At 40.0% G+C, this 26661-nt stretch overlaps 1 protein-coding gene across 1 annotated transcript; it reads right to left on the reverse strand.

Annotated features, from left to right (window-relative positions):
* Positions 1-1041: 1041 nt before the first annotated feature.
* Positions 1042-24874, reverse strand: kcnk5a (potassium channel, subfamily K, member 5a). Its single transcript, XM_089005011.1, has 5 exons — positions 24415-24874; positions 6419-6530; positions 6097-6263; positions 5834-6002; positions 1042-5106 (listed from the first exon to the last, which is right to left on the reverse strand). Exons 1-5 carry the CDS (start codon positions 24598-24600, stop codon positions 4163-4165), a joined length of 1578 nt encoding a protein of 525 aa, XP_088861137.1. The 5' UTR covers positions 24601-24874; the 3' UTR covers positions 1042-4162.
* Positions 24875-26661: the final 1787 nt, after the last annotated feature.

A 26661-nucleotide genomic window follows, 5' to 3' on the forward strand; every position in this document is an offset into this window, starting at 1 on the left:
GTGTGTGTGTGTGTGTGTGTGTGTGTGTGTGTGTGTGTGTGTGTGTGTGTGTGTGTGTGTGTGTGTGTGTGTGTGTGTGTGTGTGGTCGAGAGATTAGCACGGAGACCTCACAGTGCAGAGGTGAACAATTCCAGCCACTGTGTTCCTGTATGGAGTTTTCATGTTCTCCCCATGCTAGCGTAGGTTTTATCAATTAACAATTTCAAAAACATCCATAGCAGATTAATAGAACATTCTAACTTGTCTTTAAGTGCAGTTGTGAGTGTTCATGATTGTTTGTCAATGTGGGCCCTGAATTTGGGTGGACAGCTGGTTCACGGTGTGCCAACCGACCGCCCAAAGACAGCTGGGGTCAGCTTCAGCATGCCTGCGATTCTCGTGAGAATAAAGTGGTTCAAGTTAGACTGGATTGACATGGCGGATTGACAGAGGCACAAATATAACTGAACAAAGAAATTTGATATTCATATCACTGGACTTTCTGATTGCTTTTAGGCCTGTCGAAAAGGTCTTGCTGGCCCAGACCTCTCACCAACCGATGGTTTTATTTGGCTTTTAGGAAATGTTTTTCCCCAAAAATTCTACTCAAATTGTAAAGGGAAACACTATTGGGTATTTCACTGCAGCCAGTTGTACGGTATAATACGTTGGAGGTTCTTGAACTGAGTAAAATGAAAAAAAGGCGCACTTTCTTAAGAGTTTCATGAAGGCGTATCCTCATCTGATAAACTCGTGTGCTTGGAAATTTCCAGTCGCACAGATTAATCTCTGCCTACATTGTGGTGAAGTTTAAAACTGCTTGAAATTGACGTCTTTTTGATCCCTATTTATTTTGCATCATTTTCAAAATGAGCCCGAGGAGAAAACAATGAAACAAATTGTGTGTAATGACAAGTAACATTATTTCTGAAATTGTCCCAAACATCCGTTTTCTACCTCCCTGGTTCACGAGAGGTGGCATACACCTGGGACTCTCGGTTTTTACTCAAACTAAAATGAAAAAAACAAAACAATTGATGAAATAATATAAAAAAATGCCATGCTTTTAAAAAGAAATTTTATTTAAACAAAATGCATTTGGCAAAACTAACCTATAATTACAAAGAAAATATCCTTTGCATCCATTATTGTCAATTGATGTCATGCATGCTCAGTCAGGTTTATTTGAAATGTATTTATTTAGAAATGACTTTTTGGCCATACAGAGAAAAAAAACATCAGCATCCACCTGGGAGTTGTAATTTACCCTATTTCACAACACTTAGTGATTGTCGTTTTTTTTTTTTTGTCTTACAGTGAAAATATATCCATCCATCCATTGTCCGTACCGCTTATTCCTCATTAGGGTCGCGAGGGGTGCTGGAGCCTATCCCAGCCATCTTCGGGCACTGGGCGGGGGACACTGAATTGGTTGCCAGTTTTATCGTTGGCAACCTATTCAAGCCCTTTGTTGTAGCCCTTAAATAATGGAAACAGGGTAAATGTAATGTATTATTATTATATTTAATTGTATATATCGCCTAGACTATGATTTTTTTTAAAACTCTATTCAGAAAGAAAACGTTAATTTTTAGCGCTTGGAGACAACCAGTCCTGCTCCTCATACAGTTACTTTACATAGTGAACGATGAAGGGCCCGGTCAATAAACAGTGAGTGGGTTGTCCCCATTTGTCCTGTTCTTGAGAAGCAACTGGTCCAAAGCGTACTCCCTCATTTTGTCCATAGTCACCTGGTCTACTGGATCCAGTCCCATGAGACTCAACAGGATAAACACTATATGAATATAGATGCTCTAAACTATGTGTTTTTCACCAGGATTAAATGGCTCAACATTAGTCAAATGAACACATTCTCGCCAAAAACTGCCCCAATGAGTACTGACTACAGTAAGTGTATATTTTAAAGATTTTATTCCAGCGTCTGCAATCTACAGATCAAAGTGTCATTAAAGGTTGGTTGCAAAGCTGTACTTGGTCCAGCATGCAGCTCTACTTGACTCACAGTAATTATGTATTGTACGCATGAAAGGGCGACACAAATATAAATCTGTCAGAATAAAAGTGCAACACAGTGGGGTCTTTGTGACCAATGTTGCCTGCAGAAGGGAATCCACTGCACAAGTACACCAAAGAGACCGGACTATCTTAACAGACCTTTGAAAAGACATTATTTATAAAAGATCAAAAATGTAATAAATAACCACCATTTAATCAGAATTCAGGCACTGGGATAGGCTCCAGCAACCCCCACAATCCAAATGAGGAATAAGCGGTATGGAAAATGAATGGATGGAAATCAAAAAGAGTCACTTTTCAAAAAAATATTTTTACATGAAACATAGTTTGGTTGGAAATTCAGATACAAACAATAATTTAATCAGAAACAAAAGAAAATAGAAGACAATGGGTTTAACTATTCACAAATACATTTTCTTCAGACATGTTTGAGAAGTACCAGGACATAACAATGGTGCACCTATGTGTATACCATAATAATGACAATGACAGAAATGCACAGAAAATGTGACCAAAGAAAAAAAAAATTGTGGGGGAAAAAAATGGAAAGCTATAAAAACACCTGGTGTGTACCACAAAAAAAATCAGCATTGTACTTTAGTTCCTCTGCTTTGCAGTGGATTTAAGGCATTTTGTAAGGCAGAGCATTTCCAAGGGTGACAACAACAACAAAAATCTTCCATTACCCAATATTTACAAACCGGTAACTTAACACGACTCAGATTTCCAAGTCTACAACAGCCCGGTGTGACAATGCATTTTTGGAACCTTCCCATTTGAAGTAACACGTTTTTGTGTTCAAGTGCATGTGCAAAAAGCAGGAAGTGAGCAAATAAAGGCTTCGGACAGGACTTTTTGACCCGCACACACACACACACACACACACACACACACACACACACACACACACACACACACACACACACACACACACACACACACCACACACACACACACACACACACACACACACACACACACACACACACACACACACACACACACACACACACACACACACACACACACACACACACACACACACACACGTCATGAGAGCATCGATCTACGGTGTGTTAACCTAGCTGGCCGTCATTTGCGGTACTACAGTCATTTGTGTCAGAACGAGCCCCCAAAAGCAAACAAGTAGCAAGGCCATGTCCTCGGCTGAGGTGTTTGTGGCTGCCGATGGGGTTTCAGAGGATATTGACTTGACAAACGCAATGCACTGGAGGGAGTGATGCAGGAAAAAAAAGCAATTCATTGGCTCATACTTTTCAATCACATTGCTACACCAAAAGGCCACTTCATTCATCAGCAGTACAATAATGTAGATTTCATAAAAAACATGAGTGGATATTATTACGAAGGCCGTTTTTGGCATACAGGAAGTGTTGTTTTATTACTTTTGGTGCTTGTCTCATTTTGGGAATTTATATACACCAGCAATATAGCTCTGTTAACAAGTTTCTCTTTTCCTTTAGAGTTTTATAATACCTCTTGGAGAGTCACCGATGGTGCTGTTCCTGGCAAGTCAACACAAAATGCAATCTCAACAGAACTAACTCGAGTAAAGAAACAACAAAAAGAACAGAAAAGATTTGGCTCAGGTTAAGAAAAATATAACGTCTGCATTGGAATGGATTTTGGACAGTGCTCATCTGATGGAAGTGTGCAAGGGACACAAACACTCACGCATCTACAGAACATGACTACACCCATCATTTTAAATATTTTCAAAACACCAATATGGCGTATGTGACAGCCAATATATTTGAACATATAGATACGTTATTGCTGTTATACGTAGAACGGATACAGTCGAGAAATAAAAACTGTTAATTTTTGCATGATTTGGATATACAAAACCCAATGACTCTTTTCTACGTGTCTACAAAAGATAGCTAGTGCTGATGAAGTCTCAAATCAATGTTGCGATTGAGGATGTAAAATGTGTTCAAGTCCCAAATGATTTTAAGGCAATAGAAGCAAGCACATTCACTTGAAGGGAAAGAACATTCATTTGGCTTGGCAGTTTATCCTTTTCCTGACCCAACAGTGCAATGGGAGTACCAGTCTCATGAGTTCACATTAGAAAAGCTTCAAAAGCATCAACAAAGGCAACGTTGACCGTGTGCACAGCAACTATGGGTCTGTATTGTCCTCCTTTGTATATTCCTCAACGAGAGCTTCGTAAGAGCGGCTGTGTTCTGAAACATCACTGGCAAAAACCGAGCCGTCTGACTCTGAACTGTGCTCCTCTTTGGAGACAGTTTCAATGTTTTCGTCACACGTTGTTATAGAAAGTTTCGTTTTGGAATCATCCGCCTGATCCTCCTCTATATTATTGCCGAGAAAGTTTTCTTCATCAATGAAAGTAATGTTTGCATTTTGGAATGTAAGAGAATGGTAATCTTTGGAATCCCACGTCCTTCGAGCAGTTCTGCCGCAATCTCCCACAATGCCGCTCCCGTGATCCACGTCTTTGTCAAGCTGATTTTCATATACTTGGTCCTGGTCAAGTCCGCCGTCCCTGTCACCATGATCCTCTGTTAGCAGCAAACCACTGTCAGAGCCCAGGAGGTAGTTTTTGGACTTGGAAAAGGCAACAGTGACACGGTCGCTAAAGCTATACCGTCTTTTCTGACGTGGTGAACGGTCTAAACTGAGAATGGTGTGGCCATTAAACATGAGAGTATCACTGCAGCTTTTGGAGCAAGCCTTGTCTTTGGCTTTAGCTTTGTTAATGGCTATCCTTGCGCTGGTGTCGAGTCTCTCGTCACTTTTTGTCCCAATCTGCTTGATCAGGTCGTTGTAGCCTTCTTGCTTCTTCGACAGAAAGCTGAAGATGTTGACATCATTGGGAGTGGGCGGCAGACGGAGCGCGGCTTTGTGAGATTCTTTATAATGCCGCAGCTCATCGAGGGATAGTTTACGTAGCTTGCGTCGTTTCTTTAGCGCTTTGTGAGCCTCAATAACCATCCGCACTTTCCAGTTGAAGAACAAAGAAAGCCAAGCCAGACCCAAATAAATCCAAACCTCCACAAAGTAGCGATAAAGAGAAGGATAGTCTTTAGTGGGCTCGACACCTGAAAAGAAAGAAAGAATGAATGAATGCATACCTGCATCAATGAATAAATAAACACAATAAATAAATACATAAATAAATTTAATCAACATCAAAATTAATTAAGACGGGCCTTAATAACTAATTGGCTATGCTCTCATACTGTAACTACACCTACTGTTCGTATTATGTATTGTGACCTCGGACAGTGTTGTTTTTTTTAGATCACACCTTTGAGGATCATGAGTGATTTTATTCTCTTAAATGTTTGGCACCTAACACCAGATGGGTGCGTAACAATGTCCTTCAGCTTGTAATGATGTTGATATAGTAAAATGGACAAAGTTAAGGCAATACATTGATATTGACATAATTCAACATTTTGGCTTTGAAATACATGCACAAAAAATTCTTAACGGACAAATCAAATGAAATTGTTCACAATGGCTGTTAAAATGTAATTTCTTAAAGAAAAGTAACCGTTGTCGTCTTAACAGTGCTGTTTTCATTCCAAATGAATGTGAGAGGACTTGTGGTTTGCGGCGGAATGTTTGAATGGAAAGTTCCGTCAAGGAATGGATGAGCTTGTGAGGTTTCTCATGTTTCAACAGTAGGTGTGGGAGAACACAAAATTTCTATTCAAGAGCCTGAATCATGGTCAAGTTTAACAGCAGCATATTGTTTCATATCCGGCATTTCTAACTTCTTGGTTAATTTATAGTCATTCAGAGTGCATCCCACAAACATACCTGCTACCATGTCACCAAATCCAATTGTAGTTAAGGTGACAAACGAGAAGTACAAGCCTTCAATGTAGGTCCAACCCTCCTGTGACATGAACACAAAAGGCGGAAGGACCAAATGGAGCAGCAATCCCCAGAGAAGAAAAATAGCAGTGCAGGTAAATTGAGCCTTTCTCTGGAATAGAAACAGCAAAGCATCTGGTAAGGTTTAGGAAAGGGTTACAGTCTTTTGCACTGACATAATAATAATAAAGCAAATATTAAGTTACCAGTGAAAATCCTTTCTTGGTAAGAAAATGACCAAAGTGCTTGGCTCGTCCACCAAAGAACTTCCCAAGCTCGCTGATCCAGGTAAGACACAAAGGCACCCCAAAGAGCCCGTAGAAGATGCAAAATACACGTCCCACTGCTGTTTTGGGTGCAATGTTCCCATATCCTTAAAAATAAAATGTACATTTAATTAGCCTAAATACCTGAAACCACTGAACTGAAATTTTGAGAGCATTTGGAGCTCTGCTTTCCATATTTCTCCAAAATATCTTGGAGAAAGAAATAGGATAACAATTTTAGATAACCAGTAAAAGTAGCTACCTATCGTAGTTATGACTGTGGCAGCAAAGATGACAGCGTTTGGCCAGTTCCAATTGTTGAAAGTCTTGTTGCCAGTTATGGTGACTCCTTGGCCAGCAGCATCAGAAACTATCTAGAGACAAACATAAGAAAAAAGTTTGTAAAATAAAGTCTGTTCCAAGGTCTGAGTTAATTGTAAAAAAATAAAATAAATAAATACAGCAATTAATTTGTCATGCCGAAAACTATGTATATTTTGTTTGTGATTTAAACGTAATTTTACTTATATGTCTACTAGTACAGATAATATGAATTGATGCTATGGTCCATTTACTTTGGAATTATCATCATAACCACTATTTACAAAAAGGAAGCATGTCCCTTATCAGCATTAAGATTTTAGTTATGCAGAATGTGCATTCTCCAGGGGATAAAAATCAACTACAACGCTTTGACTGTTTTTATTTTCAAAACATATGAACTAGATAACTCATTATATTTTTTTGTGGAAACGTGCATAAAATGTTTTTGATAAAATCCCTCTACAGAGCAAGTGTTCAATAGAGACAGAGTTAGAGAGACAGAGCAAGAAAGTGACAAAGAGGAAGAGATCATTTAGCAACAGTGAGTTTAATTGAAACTAAGAATGAGGCACTTGTAGATGACATGACGTGATATAATACAATTAAAATATTGGTTAGAGTAGAGTCACAAGTCAAATTTCTTAAACATTGTTATATAAGAAGTTGGCAACAACATGACATACTTAAAATCTCTGATTTTTCCTCACTAACTGCTGACAAAATATGGTTGGATAGAATGATGACATTTCCTTGAGGCCAAAATGACAAAGGAGATTTTTAATGATTAAAGATGCGGAGCATATTCCATTTTCATGTTGAAGAGCACAATGAACAACACTATTGTTCTGTCGGGAAAGCAACAAGAAGACAATTGAAGTCCATAGAAAAGTGAAATAAAAAAAATTAAAATACAATCTTGTCCTATTCTGCTCCCTATGAAAATATTTCCCACTCCTGTCCTCCCCAGAGATTTGTTTTTTCTCATTCTTAATGGATAAGTCCTCTTCTGTACATTGTTTTTATCCTGTCCTGCCCCAAACCCGTGATTCAAGCTAAAGATGATCCTATGGGATTCCAAATAAAACACCCCCCAGGATGTTTCAAATATTTGTTTAATAATGGTAATATTTATGGGAGGGCACTGACTTTTTCACACTTCAGCCTGGCGTATATCTTTATTCGTTGTACTAAATTCGGCGGAAGTAGTCGCCGAAACATGTCAGGTATTTGAACACCGACAATACACTGTCTGTAAGTAAGGAATCTGCTTAACATTTGTATATCTTTATTTGTCACCTAATGATCTCTTAAAAGTGGCCAATCATCAACAATTCATATGTAAAATTCTACTTCAAATGGTGAAAATTAATGTAAATAAAAAAAGATTGGCACAATATTTTGGCATTCACTAAAACTGCAAGTAATGTCATGTTTGTATAATCAAAATGTGTAGTATATAAATGTGATTGCCGTTGCCGTTTGGTGTCCAGTATATTCCAACGAGAATAGTTATGACATTGACACAGTGTCATGGGGTTTAGGTCGATGAGGACTAAAGATGAAATAAAAAAAATGTTAACACACCATTGTCTGCACATTAAATTAATTTCCTTTCTTGTACAGCGCCATTTAACATCAATGGAGCCTGCAGCACGGGTGTATTGTCAGACATTGCAATTATCTAACACAGGATTGCAATTATCTAACACTTTGCATGCGTTCAACCAATGTTTTTTTCAATACCCGCAACACCCCAGGTTAAGGCCATAACAAGGTTGCCAGTTGTTAGCTCTGTATCCTGTGCCTTTTGTTTCGAATAAAAAGAGCCCACAACGCCCCGAGTGTATGGCAGTATCTGGCTGAGAACCTTCGCACAACTCACCTGACCTGGACCTGCAAGCACCCCTGCCCTGCCCCGACCCCCTACAGTCAATCCCACTGGGGGTCAATAAAACAACTCGTTTTGAAAGATGACATGAAGATGATCATAATTCCTGAATTGCAGAGGATCCAATAAAAAATATTGCAAGAGGAGAAGGGTTGGCAAAGTGCATGAACCTCCAGGGGGAGACTTGGAATGGGAAAACGTGTCGTTTGAAGGTTTAATTTGAACTTTATCTTTTGTAACACCAATCCTTGAACTTTTCTCACACACTAAATTTGACTATTTGCCAACGAAGCATAGTTTGAAGACATCCCTCACCTTCTTTCTGCGGGAAGAGCATGAAAAGTGTGTATTCGTTTTATCTGCCAGCTAAAAAGTGCTGAATTTCACGAGAAAAACCGCTGATTCACAGGAATACAATAGGGGTTGAGTACAACCTTTTAAATCGGGAACGTTGTACTCAAAAGTCAAAATACTGTATAGCAGGCAACTCTCAATCATCTCATTCTTCAGTGTTTCAGGAAACTATTCCCAAGCACGCAAACAATGTCATGCGAGGAGATGATGAGTGCTCTGACTTTTTAATGACAAAGAATGGGTAAAGTGTAAAAATTTGTTTCAGTTACAAATTGAGCCCGGCGGCACAGCTTTGAAGGACCGTTATGAAACGTTTTCACAGAGCTGACTGACTCTGCAAGGAAAATCAACAATATTTCTCAAATAGGCCTTTGGGTTTTTCAGAGTGCGCCAAACCAATGTTTTTTTTTCTCTCTCCGCTTTTATAATCGTAAAATAATTTCTCTCTATTCCCTTTACTTTTTTCTGTTGTTTCTCCTTTGATCATTTTACAAAACGATTAGGGCCGTTTGTCAAATGGTGAGTATAGTTTTTGCTTTTTTTGAATGTTGCTGTCCCGATGACCATTTTGTGTTCGGGAGCAGTTTACTGAGCGAGTTGCTTGTTCTGTAGCCACAAATGGACATTAGTCTTATTGTGCCGGTCCCAAGCCCGCATAAATACAGAGGGTTGTGTCAGGATGGGCATCCGACGTAAAAAAAATTGCCAAAACAAATGTGCGAATCAAACCTCTGAATCACATACCGGATCGGTCGAGGCCCGGGTTAACAACGGCCGCCATTTGTACTGTTGACCTTCAGGATGCCAGTGGAAAATTGACTACTGTTGGTCGAAGAAGGAGAGGAGGGATGTGTGCCCGGAGGAAAAGAGAGAAATGGAACGCCAAGAGTATAGAACTAAGAGTAGGAACTTTGAATGTAGGAACAATGACAGGGAAAGGAAGGTAGACATACTGTGTGTTCAGGAGACCAGGTGGAAAGGGAGCAAGGCTCGAAGCTTAGGCTCAGCGTTTAAGTTGTTCTATCATGGTGAAGACAGAAAGAGAAATGGAGTTGGGGTTATCTTAAAAGAGGAGTTTGTTAGGAATGTCTTAGAAGTAAAAAGAGTATCAGAATGATGAGTCTGAAGCTAGAAATTGAAGGCATGATGTTCAATGTTGTTTGTGGGTATGCCCCACAAGTAGAATGTGAGCTGGCAGAGAAGGAGAAATTTTGGTTGGACTTTGATGTCATACAGAACATCCCGAGAAGTGAGGGGGTTGTAATTGGTGGAGACCTCAATGGACATGTTGGCGCAGGAAACAAAGATGAGGAGGTGATGGGCAGGTTTGGACTCCAGATGAGGAACGCTGAAGGACAGATGGTGGTTGACTTTGCTAAGAGAATGCAAATGGCTATTGTGAATACTTTCTTTCAGAAGAGACAGGAACAGGGTAACCTATAAGAGTGGAGGCAGAAGTACACAGGTAGACTACATTTTGTGTCAACGGCGCCATCAAAAGGAAATCAGTGACTGCAAAGTAGTGGTTGGTGAGAGTGTAGCCAGACAGCATAGGTCGGTGGTGGATGACGCTGGCAGTGAGGAAGATGAAGAAGGCCTGATGATTTACCAATCGAGGTATGGAAGTGTCTTGGAGAGGTGGCGGTGGTGTTCCTGACTGGGTTATTCAACAAGATCTTAGATGGTGAACAGATGCCTGAAGAATGGAGACGAAGTGTACCTGTGCCCATCAGTGTTTGCTTTAAGAATGCCGATAGAGAAGAGTAGAGAAGGTCCGAAGGAATTGCATTGTGTCTTTGGAGATCTGGAGAAAGCGTACGACAGGGTGCCCAGAGAAGAGCTGTGGCATTGCATGAGGAAGCCTGGAGTGACGGAAAAGTATTTCAGAGCGGTACAAGACATGTATCACGACTGTAAGACAGTTGTGAGGTGTGCTGTCGGTGTGACTGAGGAATTCAAGGTGGATGTCCTCCATCTATCCTGGTTTTGTGTATTGTCTCATCGCACACTAGCTACCTTCATGTCCTCTTTGACCACATCCATGAACCTCCTCTTCGGTCTTCCTCTCGGTCTCCTGCCTGGCAGTTCAAGGCTCAGCATCCTTCTCCCGATATAGTCACTCTCTCTCCTCTGGACATGTCCAAACCATCTCAGTCTGGCCTCTCTGACTTTCTCTCCAAAGCCTCTAATATGAGTTGTCCCTCTAATGTACTCATTCCTGATCCTATACAACCTGGTCACTCTCAAAGAAAACCTCAACATCTTCAGCTCAGCTACCTCCAGCTCTGCTTCCTGTCTTTTCTTCAGTGGCACTGTATCCAGTCCAAACATCATGGCTGGTCTCACCACTGTTTTATACACTTTTCCTTTCATCCTAGCTGAAACCCTTCTATCGCACATCACAAGTGACATTTTTCTCCAGCCGCTCCAGCCTGCCTGGACACGCTTCTTCACCTCTTTTCCACACTCTCCATTGCTCTGGACAGTTGACCCCAAGTACTTAAAATCCTCCACCTTCTTTATCTCTTCCCCCTGTAGTATCACTCTTGCACTTGGCTCCCTCTCATTCACACACATATTCGGTCTTGCTGCGACTGATCTTCATTCCTCTCCTTTCCAGGGCATATCTCCACATATCTAGTTTCTCCGCCACCTGTTCCCCGTTCTCGCTACAGATCACAATGTCATCTGCAAACATCATGGTCCAAGGAGATTCTTGTCTAACATCGTCTGTCAGCCTGTCCATCACCATAGCAAACAAAAAGGGGCTCAGAGCTGACCCCTGGTGGAGTCCCACCTCCACCTTGAATTCCTCAGTCATACCGACAGCACACCTCACAACTGTCTTACAGTCATGATACATGTCTTGCACCGTTCTGACATACTTTTCCGTCACTCCAGACTTCCTCATGCAATGCCACAGCTCTTCTCTGGGCACCCTGTCATACGCTTTCTCCAGATCTACAAAGACACAATGCAATTCCTTTTGACCTTCTCTGTATTTCTCTATCAGCATTCTTAAAGCAAACACTGCATCTGTCGTACTCTTTTTTTTTTGGCATGAAGCCATACTGCTGCTCACAGATGTTCACTTCTGCTCTTAGTCTAGCTTCAACTACTCTTTCCCAGAGTTTCATTGTATGGCTCATCAACTTTATTCCTCTGTAGTTAGTACAACTCTGCACATCTCCTTTGTTCTTAAAAATGGGCACACGTACACTTCGTCTCCATTCTTCAGGCATCTGTTCACCATCTAAGATCTTGTTGAATAACCGAGTCAGGAACAACACCGCCACCTCTCCAAGACACTTCCATACCTGGATTCTTGCCATCACACTACTGGCACCTGTTAATACATTGCCATCTCTATCCTTAATTACCCGAACCTGCTGCAGGTCCTTACCATCTTTGTCTCTCTGTCTCGCCAGCCTGTAAAGATCAGTCTCACCTTCCTTGCTGTCCAGCCGAGCATACAAGTCATCATAGGCCTCTTGTTTGGCCTTTGCCACCTTTACTTTAACCGTGCGCTGCATCTCCTTGTACCGCTGTCTACTCTCGTCCGTCCTCTCAGTGTCCCACTTCTTCTTTGCTAACCTCTTTCTCTGTATCTTCTTCTTTGCTAACCTCTTCCTCTGTATACACTCCTGCACCTCCCCATTCCACAACCAAGTCTCCTTATCTACCTTTCTCCCACTCGATACACCAAGTACTTTCCGACCTGTGTCCCTATTATGTTCGCTGTAGTTTGCCAGTCATCTGGAAGGACCTCTTGCCCACCCAGTGCTTGTCTTACCTCCTTCCTAAATGTCATTCAACACTCTTCCTTTTTCAACTTCCACCATTTTGTCCTCACTTCAGCCTTCTTCATCTTCCTCACTGCCAGCGTCATCCACCACCGACCTATGCTGTCTGGCTACACTCTCACCAACCACTACTTTGCAGTCACTGATTTCCTTTAGATGGCGCCGTTGACACAAAATGTAGTCTACCTGTGTACTTCTGCCTCCACTCTTATAGGTCACCCTATGTTCCTGTCTCTTCTGAAAGAAAGTATTCACAATAGCCATTTGCATTCTCTTAGCAAAGTAAACCACCATCTGACCTTCAGCGTTCCTCATCTGGAGTCCAAACCTGCCCATCACCTCCTCATCATCTTGGTTTCCTGCGCCAACATGTCCATTGAAGTCTCCACCAATTACAACCCTCTCACTTCTCGGGATGTTCTGTATGACTTCATGAAAGTCCAACCAAAATTTCTCCTTCTCCGTCAGCTCACATCCTACTTGTGGAGCATACCCACAAACAACATTGAACATCACTATCTCTCTGATACTCTTTTTACTTCTAAGACATTCCTAACAAACTCCTCTTTTAAAATAACCCCAACTCCATTTCTCTTTCTGTCTTCACCATGATAGAACAACTTAAACCCTTCCTTCTCTGCATCATGTCAACCAGCTCTCTACCTTTAACTGTCATTGTTCCTACATTAGTAAGTTCCTACTCTTAGTTCTATACTCTGGGCGTTTCATTTCTCTCTTTTCCTCCGGGCACACCTCCCTCCTCTCCTTCTTCGACCAACAGTAGTCCATTTTCCACTGGCACCCTGAAGGTCAACAGTACCAATGGCGGCCGTTGTTAACCCGGGCCTCGACCGATCCGGTATGGGATTCATAGGTTTGATTCGCATATTTGTGTTGGCAAAGTTTTTTACGTCGGATGCCCTTCCTGACACAACCCTCTGTATTTATCCGGGCTTGGGACCGGCACAATAAGACACTGGCTTGTGCCCCCTTGTGGATACATTAAGTTAAAATTCTTCTTTGTGCTTCCATAAATTAGTTAAATTTTAATGATCTTGGGTAAAATAAGTCTTTTTTTACAGCTGTTGATCACTCATTCATTCACATTCCAATTTCTTCGACACTTCTCATCACTCTTACGTACCTCACTTCAGGTCAAGGTTGTCCGTTGCTGAAGTCACTTTGAGCTTTGTGAGGTTTCTGGTGATCATTAATTTTTCCAACACTTCTGTCTCATTTGGTCACCTCGCTCACTGACTAGTTCTCATTCTATTCCATATTATATTTATGAAATCTCCATCTCGTGCATCTTCAGTAATCTGACACTACAGGACGTGATATTCACTTTTAAACATTTCCATGTGAGTTTGGATGGGTAAAAATGGTTCTTATGACAGGAAAATCTGTCCAATGTCTGGTAAAATTTGCCGTCCTGAGAATATTCACATTAAAATGGCCACTTTGAAAAGCATATGTTGTTGATATCAGGTGTTGTTAAAGTGCTATATAAATCTATAAGTATTGTATTGTATTGTATTGTATTGATATTACATATACTTTAGACCAGCTGGAGTCAAATTCTAGCAGGGAAGCATTGAGTTGTCTGGACGACAAACACACCTGGAGTGTTGTATAATTAACGCAAACATAATTTAGACAAACATTTATCAATGGTATCCACCACCTTGCACAAACAAAAAGACTAAAACGAGCCTCTATTTAGAAAAAAAAACATTACACAAACAGTGTTGTTTTATCACGTAATGTTTCTGAAACTGAAAGTGAAGTGGGGATAAATTCAGAGCAATGTTGAATGTGGGGACAGGAGGGAATAAAAGACCTCACGAACATCTGCAGGCTTCGTGTTTCTGTAAAAACAGGACATTCTGTCCGTGTTGGTGAAATGTTCTGCACACAGAAGACAATGGAATTCATACTTTAATCATTCATACGGAGATGCAAAACCACTGTCATTTGCATCATATGCACCTATTATGTGCACACATCATACCTGCTGATCATCGGGCTGTTATTTTACTTTTGATGTCCACATACGTACATACATATACACAATTTTTACAAAAATATATGCTTCGGCAAATAAATAAATAAATAAAAATAAATAAATAAATAAAAAATGGATGCTGTATGGAAGGACACATGAAAGATATGTTTCACATAATTTATTTGCAGTTGTAAAAAGATAACATTTTGTCTCCAATTTATTTGATCTGTTGCTTTGAGCTTTTTCCTTCTATATTATACAATACAATACATATTGATTTATACAGCACTTTAACAGCAGCTCAAGCTGTAACAAAGCACTTAACATGGGCAGCTATGATATACAGGAAATAAAGCAGTCACAAAGATAGTAGAAAGGACCAAGGAGTAAAACCAAGATCAAGTCAGAATCATGCAGAGTTGAATGTGAGTTTTGAGACAGGTTTTAAAGATGGGCAGCGAGGGGGCTTGCCAAATGTTCAGTGGCAGGTCATTCCAGCAACGGAAAAGGCCCCCGTTTAGTTTTTGGCACATGTAATAATGTCTGGTCAGCAGACCTGAGGCATCGGGAAGGTCTGTCGAGGTGGATGAGCTCTGGGAGGTAAGGTGGAGCGAGGCCATTTCAAGATTTGAAGACAAATAAGATCTTGAAAAGAACTCTAAAATGCATAGGGAGCCAGTGAAGGGATGCCAGAGTAGGAGTTATGTGCTCCTTATTACAAGTACCAGTCAAGAGGCGAGCAGCACCCTTGTGGACCATCTGGAGAGGCTTCATGGAGGATTGGCTGACTCCAAGGTAAAGCGTAAAAGTAAATTAAATTATATATGATATAATTGATATATAATTGATTTTAACACACAAATTATTAGAGCTGGTTACCATGTTGCGCCACGGACAGATTTGCTGTCCTGTCATTCATTACAAGATATTGGGGGAGTCGGTCATGAAACAAACAACAGAGACAAGGGTTGCACTTCTGAGATGGCTGTATTTATGGCACTCATTCCCCATGCCCATGAAACTCAATTGCTCCCAATTTCAATAAACTGTACAGTGTGTGTTTATTGATTGGTTTACACTTGATTGAGCGTGTGTTGTGTAGAGCATTCTCATATTTGAATTTGGAATGTCTGTCTTCAGGCAGCGTGTCCTGCCCTTGAGTGTGCACACTTTAACTACAAACGGGTGATGGATATTCAGTATGCGTGAGGACACTTTAATTAGTGCACTGTGTTTGGTAATTTCATTAGTCAGAAGCGACAAGACTGTGGGTAAATCTAATGGCGATTTGAAGCTTCTCAGAAAAGAATAGAATGACTCATTTTCAAAGTCGAAGGGTTTAAAGAGTGGGAAAAACAGCATCTTATATCCTGGAAATTACAGTAAAAGTTTGTGCTATACATTGTTTATATATTGTTTGGATTACGTCTAAATATACAGATGTAACCGGTCATGTCATACTACATTGTGTTTCAAAATATTGGCAACGCACAATAGGACTTCCTGTATTGGCCACGTTTAATCATATCATTCACAAAGCCTGACAAAAATAGCTGAAAACATTTTCCTCCCGTCAATTAGCCCTCTTCAAGGACATCAAGAGAAAAAGTGCCACATGACACAACAAACCTGAAGAAAATATCAGGAAAGAAAGTCCTCTAAAGTCTCATGCCTGTACATAAATTATATGGCACAACAATGTATTAAACGAATTAAAGACTTGTTGAGTAAAAGGAAAACAAATGTTTCTCTCTTCCCAGCTCTAACAATGCTTACCTCCCAAAGGACATCAGGACAAAAGGGTGAGAATCCAAGGTGGGAGTTATTAATTAATACATATTTTGGTTGCACCTTCTAACAATCAGAAAGCCTTTAATCATCCCACAATTGGGACATTTGCAATCTACAGCATGTGGAGGATAATGGAAGACATAGCAAAAGAACATGTCAAGGATTTATCATTTCACAGTTTTTTGTGTTGTTATAATACAGTACTTTAAGTTGTTTACTGGCCCCGTTACACACAACTCTACAAATTATAAGCACTACTGAAGGGTATGACATACAATCAGCTCTCCACGTAATTCAATTTGCTTCAGTTCGAGCTGCATCTCACGTGGGTGATGACCAGTGATTTAGACACAAATCAAACTGACAGGAAATGGTAATGTAAATCGGAACCAGGATATAGGTTACAAAGTTATGCAGAGTATGGGTTCATGTATTAAATTAGTATTTAACAATGAGTATTTTCCTCTGAAAATGTGAATAACTGATCCCGGGCTGATATTACAAAGAAAGGATTCCTTGATACGAATAAAGAACCGAAGCCATTGCCAAATTGTAGGCTTAGCAGTCTTCTGTTGCCATTCTGATAACCTAAGGACTGTAAAAACCACAATGACAAACTCCAACTGTTATCTGGCGGCTTGCAGCCAAGCACGCTACTCCATTCCAATGTATTTTTCCACTTCAAGCCGATGAGCATGATATAGCCAAGGAGCAACAGCTGCCCTTAGGCAAGATCAACGAGGTCACAAAACAATGGAGTCGCTCATGCTCTCACATATATAAATTTGGTATTGATTTTGGGCTCAGAAGTTGGTGGGTGGAAAACATGAAGGATAAGCAATGTTAGCGGTTCAAGTATCTGTGAGAGTGAAAATAAAGGATAAAAATGCATGAAAATTGGGAAAATCCATGTGATAGTTATACTTTTACTGCTGGACAAAATGCACAAATAAGATGAAAATATATCAGCTATGTTTCAACAGAGTTACAAAAATGTATATTAGGCAGTAAAATAAAAAAAAAACGGCAGGAGGCATAAGAAGTTCTGCCGTCCGCCATAAACAAATTTGCAAGTGGCTGCGTGTAAAATTGAATGTAAATTCAAAGACTTAGCAAATGGTACCACATGCTGGCTTGCTGTTTTTCCTTGGTAATCCTCTGTCGAGTTGATTAGCATTTAAATCAGCGAGGTATCAATTCTTTATAGGTGGGGTGGGGGACAACAAGTAAAAAACTATAGGTGGTGCTTTTCCAACTGACATACAACTTGTTTTTAACAAAGTGTAGGTTCGCGATGAACTACGAGGTATTCCAACTATGTACACATTTGAAGGAATCAACCTCCATTGTAAATTAAGAACACATGTGGATCCCTGGTCAACGTTTCCTTTTATTTGGAAAAAGACTATCGATTGATCTGTCTGTCTGGCCATCCTTTTTAAAACATATAGTACATTAAAAAGGTAATGATGGTATATGGAACATATGTAGAGAATCAGTGGCAAGACGCAGGTGACATTTTGTGACCATATTTTGCCCAAGCGTAGTTTTTTACTTTAGTTTTACATACACTCAGTTGTCATGTAAATCCTTGGGTTTTTTTTATAAATTACTTTGAATTAACCTTGCATGCAAAATGGACTCCTGCAGTATTTCTGAGTTCACAAAACCCCAAGACACTATCTTGTCCTGATCCTGCTGAATTGCTCTGAGCCGATCACAAAGCAACAGTGTTTTTAGTGGCAGGATAGTCCCTGTGATGTAAATAAGAAGGGCCGAGGCCGGAAAACAAACAAGCCAAACACGGGAACAGAGGTGTTAATTAATAACATCCTTTATCCACATATTTATAATCAGTGTAAAGCATTGTACTGAATGTCCCGTCTTTTCCAAGCAGATCAGATTAGAGTAGTCCCAGGTTGATAGTCTGGAGAACTCCTTTGAGTGATTCACCTTGCCAGTTTAGTACTGAATGGCACTTAACATAGTGCATAATTGTTTAAAATATGATAAATATTTTCAAATGCTATTTTTTGAACAGATTTTGAGATGTACACATAGTTTGTTGTTCATGTCTAATTAGCAACAAAAGGAAAATGTGGTTGAGAATCATTGATTTAAATATGCATTGCTTTTGGCAGGCTTGGCCCAAAACTGATTAGACCAAGAGCAATAGCTGTGCTATAACAACTCAATTCGGTTGTGCATCTCGGTCAAGCGCATCCGTTTGCTGGGCGATGGTTTTGGTTTGGTTCTCAAAGGTGATGGAGACTTTGATTGTCTCGGGCGTCGCCCCAACACCTGCCCTGGAGGTGCGAAATCGAACCGCACAAGCACGCACACGCTACCCCGCACACATACTGTCAAAACATTAGCCCTACTGAAACAGGGCATGCATGCACGTATGTGGCCATGGGATAATGTAAACATAGTTTTGATTTAGGAACATTGAACGTCTTGTGGTCACGTTTTATACATGTAACGGCAGTGTCCTTCCACTTTCTTGTGCATTTTTGGGCACGTCCCTGAAACACCAGTAGAAATCAACCAGGCCTTATATTTGTGGAGTTTTGTGCATATCTGATCTGAAAATGCATTTACTCAGAGTGAAAAATTAATCCTCACACAGAGGCGCCCAATGCTAAGATATGTTCTGTATGTGATGCTTTGGTATATAGTGATGTGATACAGACATGGTATTATAGCCTTTTAACAATCGCTACTTTTAAATGTTTGTAGTCAATCCTAGTTAGCATGATGTTAAAATAGTTCCTTGATTAATGAACCAATAGAAAATAACCATTATCACTGCTGTATTTTAACACGTCTGTGTAAGCTCTCAGTCGTACAGGAGTGGTCCATCGATTTTTTTCAGCCGTCATCTGTACTTCTTTGAAGATGTCGGACGTTTCACTTCTTATCCAAGATGCTTCGTCAGCAAACTAGTCTTACTGGTAGTTTCGTCTTTATATATATGTATCCCTACTGTCCAGACGTGGCGGCGCCGGACTCTGCTATGATTGGTCCCTGCTCTCAGGTTATTGTTTTTTTAACACTTAAAGGACAACTGACGTCTCCGGACAAGTTGTGTCCATAATTTGTAAAATGGCTTCAAATGACTTCTACTGAGCGTATTTTACAAAGAGTCCTCCGCATATAGCTATATTTTACGTTTTAAGACTCGCGTTGAATATTCAAGAAGTCTTGTTTTTGAGTTGGTGACGAGTCCGTACGTGACGTCACGAAAGGACCGCCCTTCACCGTAAAAAAGACGCATTGTAGCGGTCCTTCCATCACGTCAATGTATTTTGCTGTATTTGTTTGGTCTGGGGACCTCGTGTGGCACCCAAAAGCCGCCAGAAAGCCATAAGAGGGCGTCCAAGCGCCATATAAGGAATTTATCAGCCTGTGGAAACGGAGGTGGCCACTGGAGGTCGCCAGTTTGTGCCTCTTTTTTTGGGTGAGAGATTTTCCTCCAATGTAGCCTCAAAATGGCACAAATAAATTCTTTAATCGGTTGCAAACATGTATGCTTTCCTCTTCAGAACTATTTGAATCATATTCATAACTGGATGTGTAACAAGAAAGCATATTCTCCGAATCTGAAGCCATTGTTTTGATTCACAAGTAATGCAAGACGTCTTGGCGTGACGTCACGAACTGGGGGCGGGACTTTCTGAAAATGCCCAATTCGCAGCTCAATTTTTTGCAGATTCTGGACACTAAGTCATTTTTATTGGTGTTTTGCATTTGACTAAAAATATACTGCGTGTTTTGGGTATTTTGGATGTTATAAAACGTTTTTCTGGTGTCAGTTAAAAAACAAAAAAGTGACGTCGGTGGTCCTTTAACACTTGTAATTTGTAATTTGGTGCTCTGTTCCAGTCAAGATAAAGAATAGGGAGGAAGCGTTGGTCAGGTCTGCTTAACAATCACACTTGTATTATTATCAAAGGACCAAAGGTTGCCCGAAAAAAAAGCATACAGATGAGGTCTTATGACAATTTCTACTTTTAGGACAGACAAAATCAGTGTCCCTTCCTGAGGATTTGGCAACAATGGTCATCTCTGGTCTCAACAGCTGTACAATATACAAGTGACCATGGACAGGGCGATTTCTCGTTTGACAATTTTACATGGTTTTAAAAAGTCAAGATTTCAATAAAAGTTAATCATCGTTGCCACTGGCAACACGCTCTTTTATTTTTGGTGGGGACTTCTAAGCAAGGCACAATATGATTGGCTGCTTACAGAGTTGAATAAACAAGCTGCCCCTTTGTAGTTAATCACCTTCAACTTTTTTATCTCCTCAGGGAGCAGGAGGGGTGACCATTTGCACAAAGGATGAGGACGGAGGAGAAATTTCAACACAAACCCATACCAAGTCATTGATGCCGATATGTTATTGGGTAAGATAAGGTTTATTTTGAAGTTTACCTTCTCACCGCATTGATAGAATATTATTGTTTCTCAACAGTGCACATGTAAGTAACAGGGTACTCGAGGCAGAAATAAAATGCCTTAAGCATTTTTCTAAAACAAATGAATCAGAATCATTTGTTTCAGTCTTGAAACTTCGGATTTAGGGACCCTCCGTCACGCACCTAAAATCCTGTACATTTTGCTGTAATTTTTACACAGGTCTGTGTCGTCTGGCAGATGCAGCAGTTGGTAAAGTGATCCAAATGGCACGAGACTTCAAGAATTTGACGGGTCTCGCTTTTTTGATCTGCTTCAGGGTTCGGATAATAGTGTCACTGTATGACCAAATGGAACAAATTAGCAGAGTAAAAGTGCCAAATTTAATCCAACCTAACCGCAAGTGATGAGGAAAAGCAACCACCATTTCCCATTTTTTTCTTAATAAAATGTCTGTTTACCAAGGATGCATGAAAGAAAATGAGGTCAAATGAAAAAATTAAAAGATTCCGTTTGAAGCATCTAATGCATGAAAAGGAAAATAGTGTGAGTGAAAGTTCACTTTGATTATTTCAAGTCACAAAGCTTAATCTGCACCATAGGCACGTGACATTAGCCCTTCCAGAAAACGGTGTGATACTTCATGCACTGTACAAGTGTAACTGTGACCACAGGTCATATTTGATTAACATGAGACGGTAGCATTGATAAACACATAAGGTGTTTACAGAATTTACTTGGCCTTGGAAACGTGATCACAGACTCATGTGCGACTGGACAGCTGAAGCACTTCTGAGGTTGGGTTTGGTGCACAAAGGTTTAAAAATCAGCGATTGGATTATTGGAAGTTCTTCGTTCAAGTTTGAGGATAACATTGGTTCTCAATCTTGTCATATACCGCCAATGTGCATTTCATTTTCTTGCAAAGTACAGTTGATGTCATTTCACTATGGTTCTCAGTCCATCTCTGTGTGACAAAGGACTACCCCTAATGTGCACCAAGCATGTGCTCAATGTCGGCATTATATTGTGGATTGCATGCATGAATTTAACGTATACTGGGCCCTTTGTTGAAGTCATGTCATTGTTGAGAAGACACCACATTTAAGTGGTGTCTTGTTTCATGGGAAATGACATGAAATATTTTAGTTACTACAGTTTTTTTTTGGACAGAAAAAAAACATTTTTATATTATATATATTATATTATATATATTATATTTTTCTAAACATATGCAAATACACATCTTTGTAATTCAGTATTGGGAGCTGCAATGCGCAACTGGCTGCTCACACTTGCAACGAGCAGAACGCTTGCATATTAACTATTTATTTGCAAAAGAGAAGATAATGAACATCGCCCCTGCATTACTAAACTTTTATGACAGCTTATTGGTCTACATTGATGTTGCCATAAAAAGCAACCGCTTTAAGGTACCCGATGTTAATTGTAAACTTGTAGTTAATAATGGGGAGGGCTAACTTCCATAGGTGGGAGTGGACTTTTGATCTCAAATTGTCCTGGAAAATCTCAGGAAAAACACCAACTAAAAGATCTTTGCTTTTGACAGCAGCCTTTAATTGAACTTCCCAAAATGTATTTGATATTGCCATTCAATTGAGGCCTTTGTGGGAATTGGGCTGTTATTCCAGTGCGATGAATGGGGAGGGGGTTCATGGGCGTATCCTTTTCAGTCCCTCAAACACAAAAAGCAGAGGCAAGGAGAAAAGGGGGGATGGGTAAGGTAATAAATTTCCCGAATGCTGATGTGGGCCCATACTGGGGGACACGTTCAGACATGCTTGCTGTCTGGCTCAAAAGTGGGGTGTGTGTGTGTGTGTTTTTTTTTCTAACAATGTTGAAAAAGAAACACATATTTTGTCCTAGGGAAAGAGGACCCATACTTTGGAGAAATGGAAAAAGAATTAAGGAAGTGGAACTGCACAATGACAAAAACACCTGCGGAATAGGAACGCTAAACTATTTCATTCATTGGAGTGTGAACCCACAGGTCAGTGGTTCTCGCTGTACTAGCCAAGCGGTTCCGATATTGTCAACTTTGGACGCTGTAATAGAACACCACGTCCTGCACATTGTTAAAACTGAGATTAGACAGGGCAATTTCCTTCACGCACCCACAACAAAATGCTGAACGCTGCATACAGAATATGCTTATAGACACATACAGACTAGCTATAAAGAGCACACCATGGACATGTTACTGTTATTCGATTGACATGGACAGAGGTAACACATCACAAACGACATGAACAAGCAATTTAGGGAATGATTGGACATGTATGGCTCTTTTGCAGGGTTTCCAAACACTTTCAGTGCCAATTCAAATGAGATTTTCACCCAGTCTTCCGAAAAACTGGACAATGTGTCAAAACATTGACATACGCTGCGCAGAATTCAGAAAATGTGAAAATAATATGCTCGAAATGCCAAGTCACTTAATCATTGTATTGAACACTTTTCACTGCGATTCTTTGTCTTTCTCCCCCTGTGATCACTCTAATTTGACATTAAGTTAAGCAATGCAAATATTTAGGGTTGCAGTTTTTTTTGGGTCAAAAAGGAAACCAGAAGATCAAATATGTGTTGGTTAAAATACTGTGAAATCAATCCAGACTTAATGCCAAGGAGTTAAACAATTAAATGAGAAATGCATTTACTTTACAAAAAATATGTTTGATAAGACCCTGCCTGACTCAACATTGTGTTCTGATAATTATTGCATATGAATGAAGCAGCAGACCTGTTTTCATTCATTTCAAACGGCAGCTAATTTGTCACATGCTGTTAATTGAAAATGACCCCACGGATTATTTAAAGCCTTGGTCCTGACCAATCAGTACTAACCAATCCCGGTACTTCTTTTCTGAGTTTGGTCATGTGACATTTACAAGATGAGCCACGACTGGTCGTTACCTGAGCCCTGAGTCGGTGTGATATAATTTTCTTTTTCCATTGCCATTAAAAGTTGACCTATTTTGGCAAATCTGGTTTGAAGCATAACCAAACTAAATGTGAGATTTTTTAAAAATATAACTGTATTAAAAATAAATACACACCGATACAAAGTAGATAGGGCGGCAACAAACAATGATTGACATAATTAATTACCCTGTGGATTATTTTTTCAATTAAATACAAGCTAATTAATTATGAATCAGTTATTGGTTTACAAATGTCCAAAAACTTAAGTTTTCAAAGTAAAAGTAACTTTTATTTTGACTCAACAAAGTATTTGTTTGGTAATGTATGCATTTATTAATTTTTTTATTGGTGTGGAAGTTCCCTCCATGCTCCAATTCATCCTCAGGTGACATTGACACCACAATGTCAGGTATTTGAGATGGGGGCCACAATCAAATAGCTTAAGAGTCCGTATAGTCTTGCACAAGCAATGCTTTTTGGGTATCTGCATCAGCTATGTAAACTGTGATCTATAGCTCTATAGTACTGAATTTATAGTATGTGAAAATGCAAACCCTGAGGCTGCAAATTAAGCCCTGCGTTCACAATAGCAATGACTTCATTGATTGCCAAGAATAACTGGCATGACTGCAATTAATTCCATAGGAGCTTCCCCTCACAAAAAAAAACGTTCATCCATCTCTCACGAGCCATAAACTCAAATGTCGGGTGAATGACTGACTTATTCATACCTGTAGTATTTTTTCCAAGTCATCTTTCGTCAGACAAGGGTAGTCCTTAAGTATGTTTTCCTTTTGCAGTCTATACTGCTTTGCGGCCAGCTTCCAATTGGGCTCTTCCAGCACTTGAAAAATAGCTGCCCCGATGGACAGGTAGAAAATAATTGCAGAAGTCAACAAGGGCCCTTTATCCACCATACTGGTGTGCTGTGACTCTTAATGGGGGAGAAGCGGAGGAAAGTAGGGAGGGGAAGGCTGACAGCAGCGGTAATAGGAGTGCAGCTCAAGCAGTCATAGTCGGAGAAAGTTGGAGTTTTCTTGTTCCACCTGATCTTTATAGAGAGTCGACGCGCGCCACACTTGATAGCAGTTGTCCTCGCGACATAGCCCAAGATGTTCACATTGGTTGCAAGATATTGTCCCCACCATATCAAGTGCACTCACTCTGCTATTGTTTCCACGTGCAGTCTGAGAAATAGGGTGAAGCCGTAGTAGGAGTGGAGAATTTCTCACAAGATCCGCCCAGAAAGAGAGGAGGGAAACGGTTCGAAAACGACCACGAGGAGGAGTGGCGTTGTTCACTTTCACTTTTACTTTGCTGTGTTCCCTTTTTTTTTGACGACGGTACAGGTGTGCGCTTCACATGGAGTGGAGCCACAACATTGAGTAGGCGGCATACCGAGTTGGCTTGACTAGTATGAGAGGTTAAATAATGGAGAAACCTTTAAAAAAGTTCGTTAGCAAATGTAAAAGTACATTACAGTATTCAATTTACAAATATAGGGGTGGCACAGTGCACAACAAAAGGCCAAGCCTTATACGAATATCTTTTTTTTCTCTCTGGATCTGTTGTCTTTGTTCTTATTTATTCTTGGTTTACGTTGCTCCATGATGTTCGTTCCTCCATGAAATTGCTGATGGCCCTCTTTTTTCTACATTTCAATACCCCAAAATATCAATAGGTCTCAACCAGGATTGACTTATTTCAGTGGTGGGCCGTCAGAGCCAGCAAGGCCTTCTCTGCTGGCCTAACATAATCAGACATCAATATCATAATTATAATAAAAGTCAATTTCATTAAAAAAGTATTTTTTCTAAATATATATAAAATTATTCTACATACTGTTTTCTTGATGTTATATTATATCCATTTGGTTATGCTCCTTTCAGTGTTGTAGTTTTAGGTCAAAGTTTTTAATCCAATCAGAATTCAGCTAGCTTGTGTCGCCAGGCTGTATGAAATCTGAACGACGCCTTCAGAATCAACAGTGAGGGCGTCTGTGCGCTGTACATGAACCGGCACATGTAGTTGATATATAGTTGCGATAGCCAATCAGATCACGAGTTGGCACAGTAAGGCCAGCTAGAGGGCCTCGCGTTGAACATGATATGTACGCGTCCTGTGATTCGATACTCACTTGACCTCAGCCCTCAGCGGAGGCAGCGCTATGCAAATCAACCAAGCTACAACAGATCAGACCCGGAAACTTTAGCAGAAAAACCAAGTATATCTACTCGCTTTTTTAACGCACAATGGCTGAAGGAGAGGACAACTCGCTGTCGCATGTAGGTAAGCCTATTCTCAAGAACAAATGAAAAAGATTTGTTTACTTTTATTTTCAACAAATAGTTCGTTTTGTGAACGTCTTGTTGTTTTTCTTATATTAAACTGACATTTTGTAATTTAGCGTAAAATCTTGTTAAAGATTGCATATTCTTGGTGGACTTCATAAAACTTTGTGGACAAATGATTTTAAATTTCCTTTTATTTTTAAGTGTTTGCAGTATCACGTATAATGACAAGTTCTAATTGCTGATGCAGATTTATTGATGTGTAATTGCTCCGGAAAATAGCCTGTGTTGTAGACGATTAAGGTGATGCCACGCCCAGTACTGCGTGCGTGTGCTTTTGTAGATGATATCTCCAGCCGTTGTTTCATAAATTATGGTATTACGAGGGATATTTGTTCAAGTCGGACTAAGCAGGACTTCACTGAAGGCCTGGGTGTGAAATGCACGGACCGCCACTGACTTATTTTTTTCTTTAGAATTTATGGATTTTTATGTTGTCGTCTTTAATGGAGGCTCAACATGTTACAAACCTATTTTGAATAAAGAAGTAGTGATTTCTGAGTAAAAGTAAGATGTCAGAAAAATAAGTACAGTACTCATAAAACACACAACTACCTGAAATATTTACCGGAATATAGTAACAAAGTACAAAGTACTGGCTCAGGGCTTTTTGTGTGGCACTAGAGT

This window comes from Hippocampus bargibanti, linkage group LG09, assembly GCF_051943395.1.
Source record: "Hippocampus bargibanti isolate YZ-2025 linkage group LG09, ASM5194339v1, whole genome shotgun sequence".
NCBI lineage: Eukaryota > Metazoa > Chordata > Actinopteri > Syngnathiformes > Syngnathidae > Hippocampus > Hippocampus bargibanti.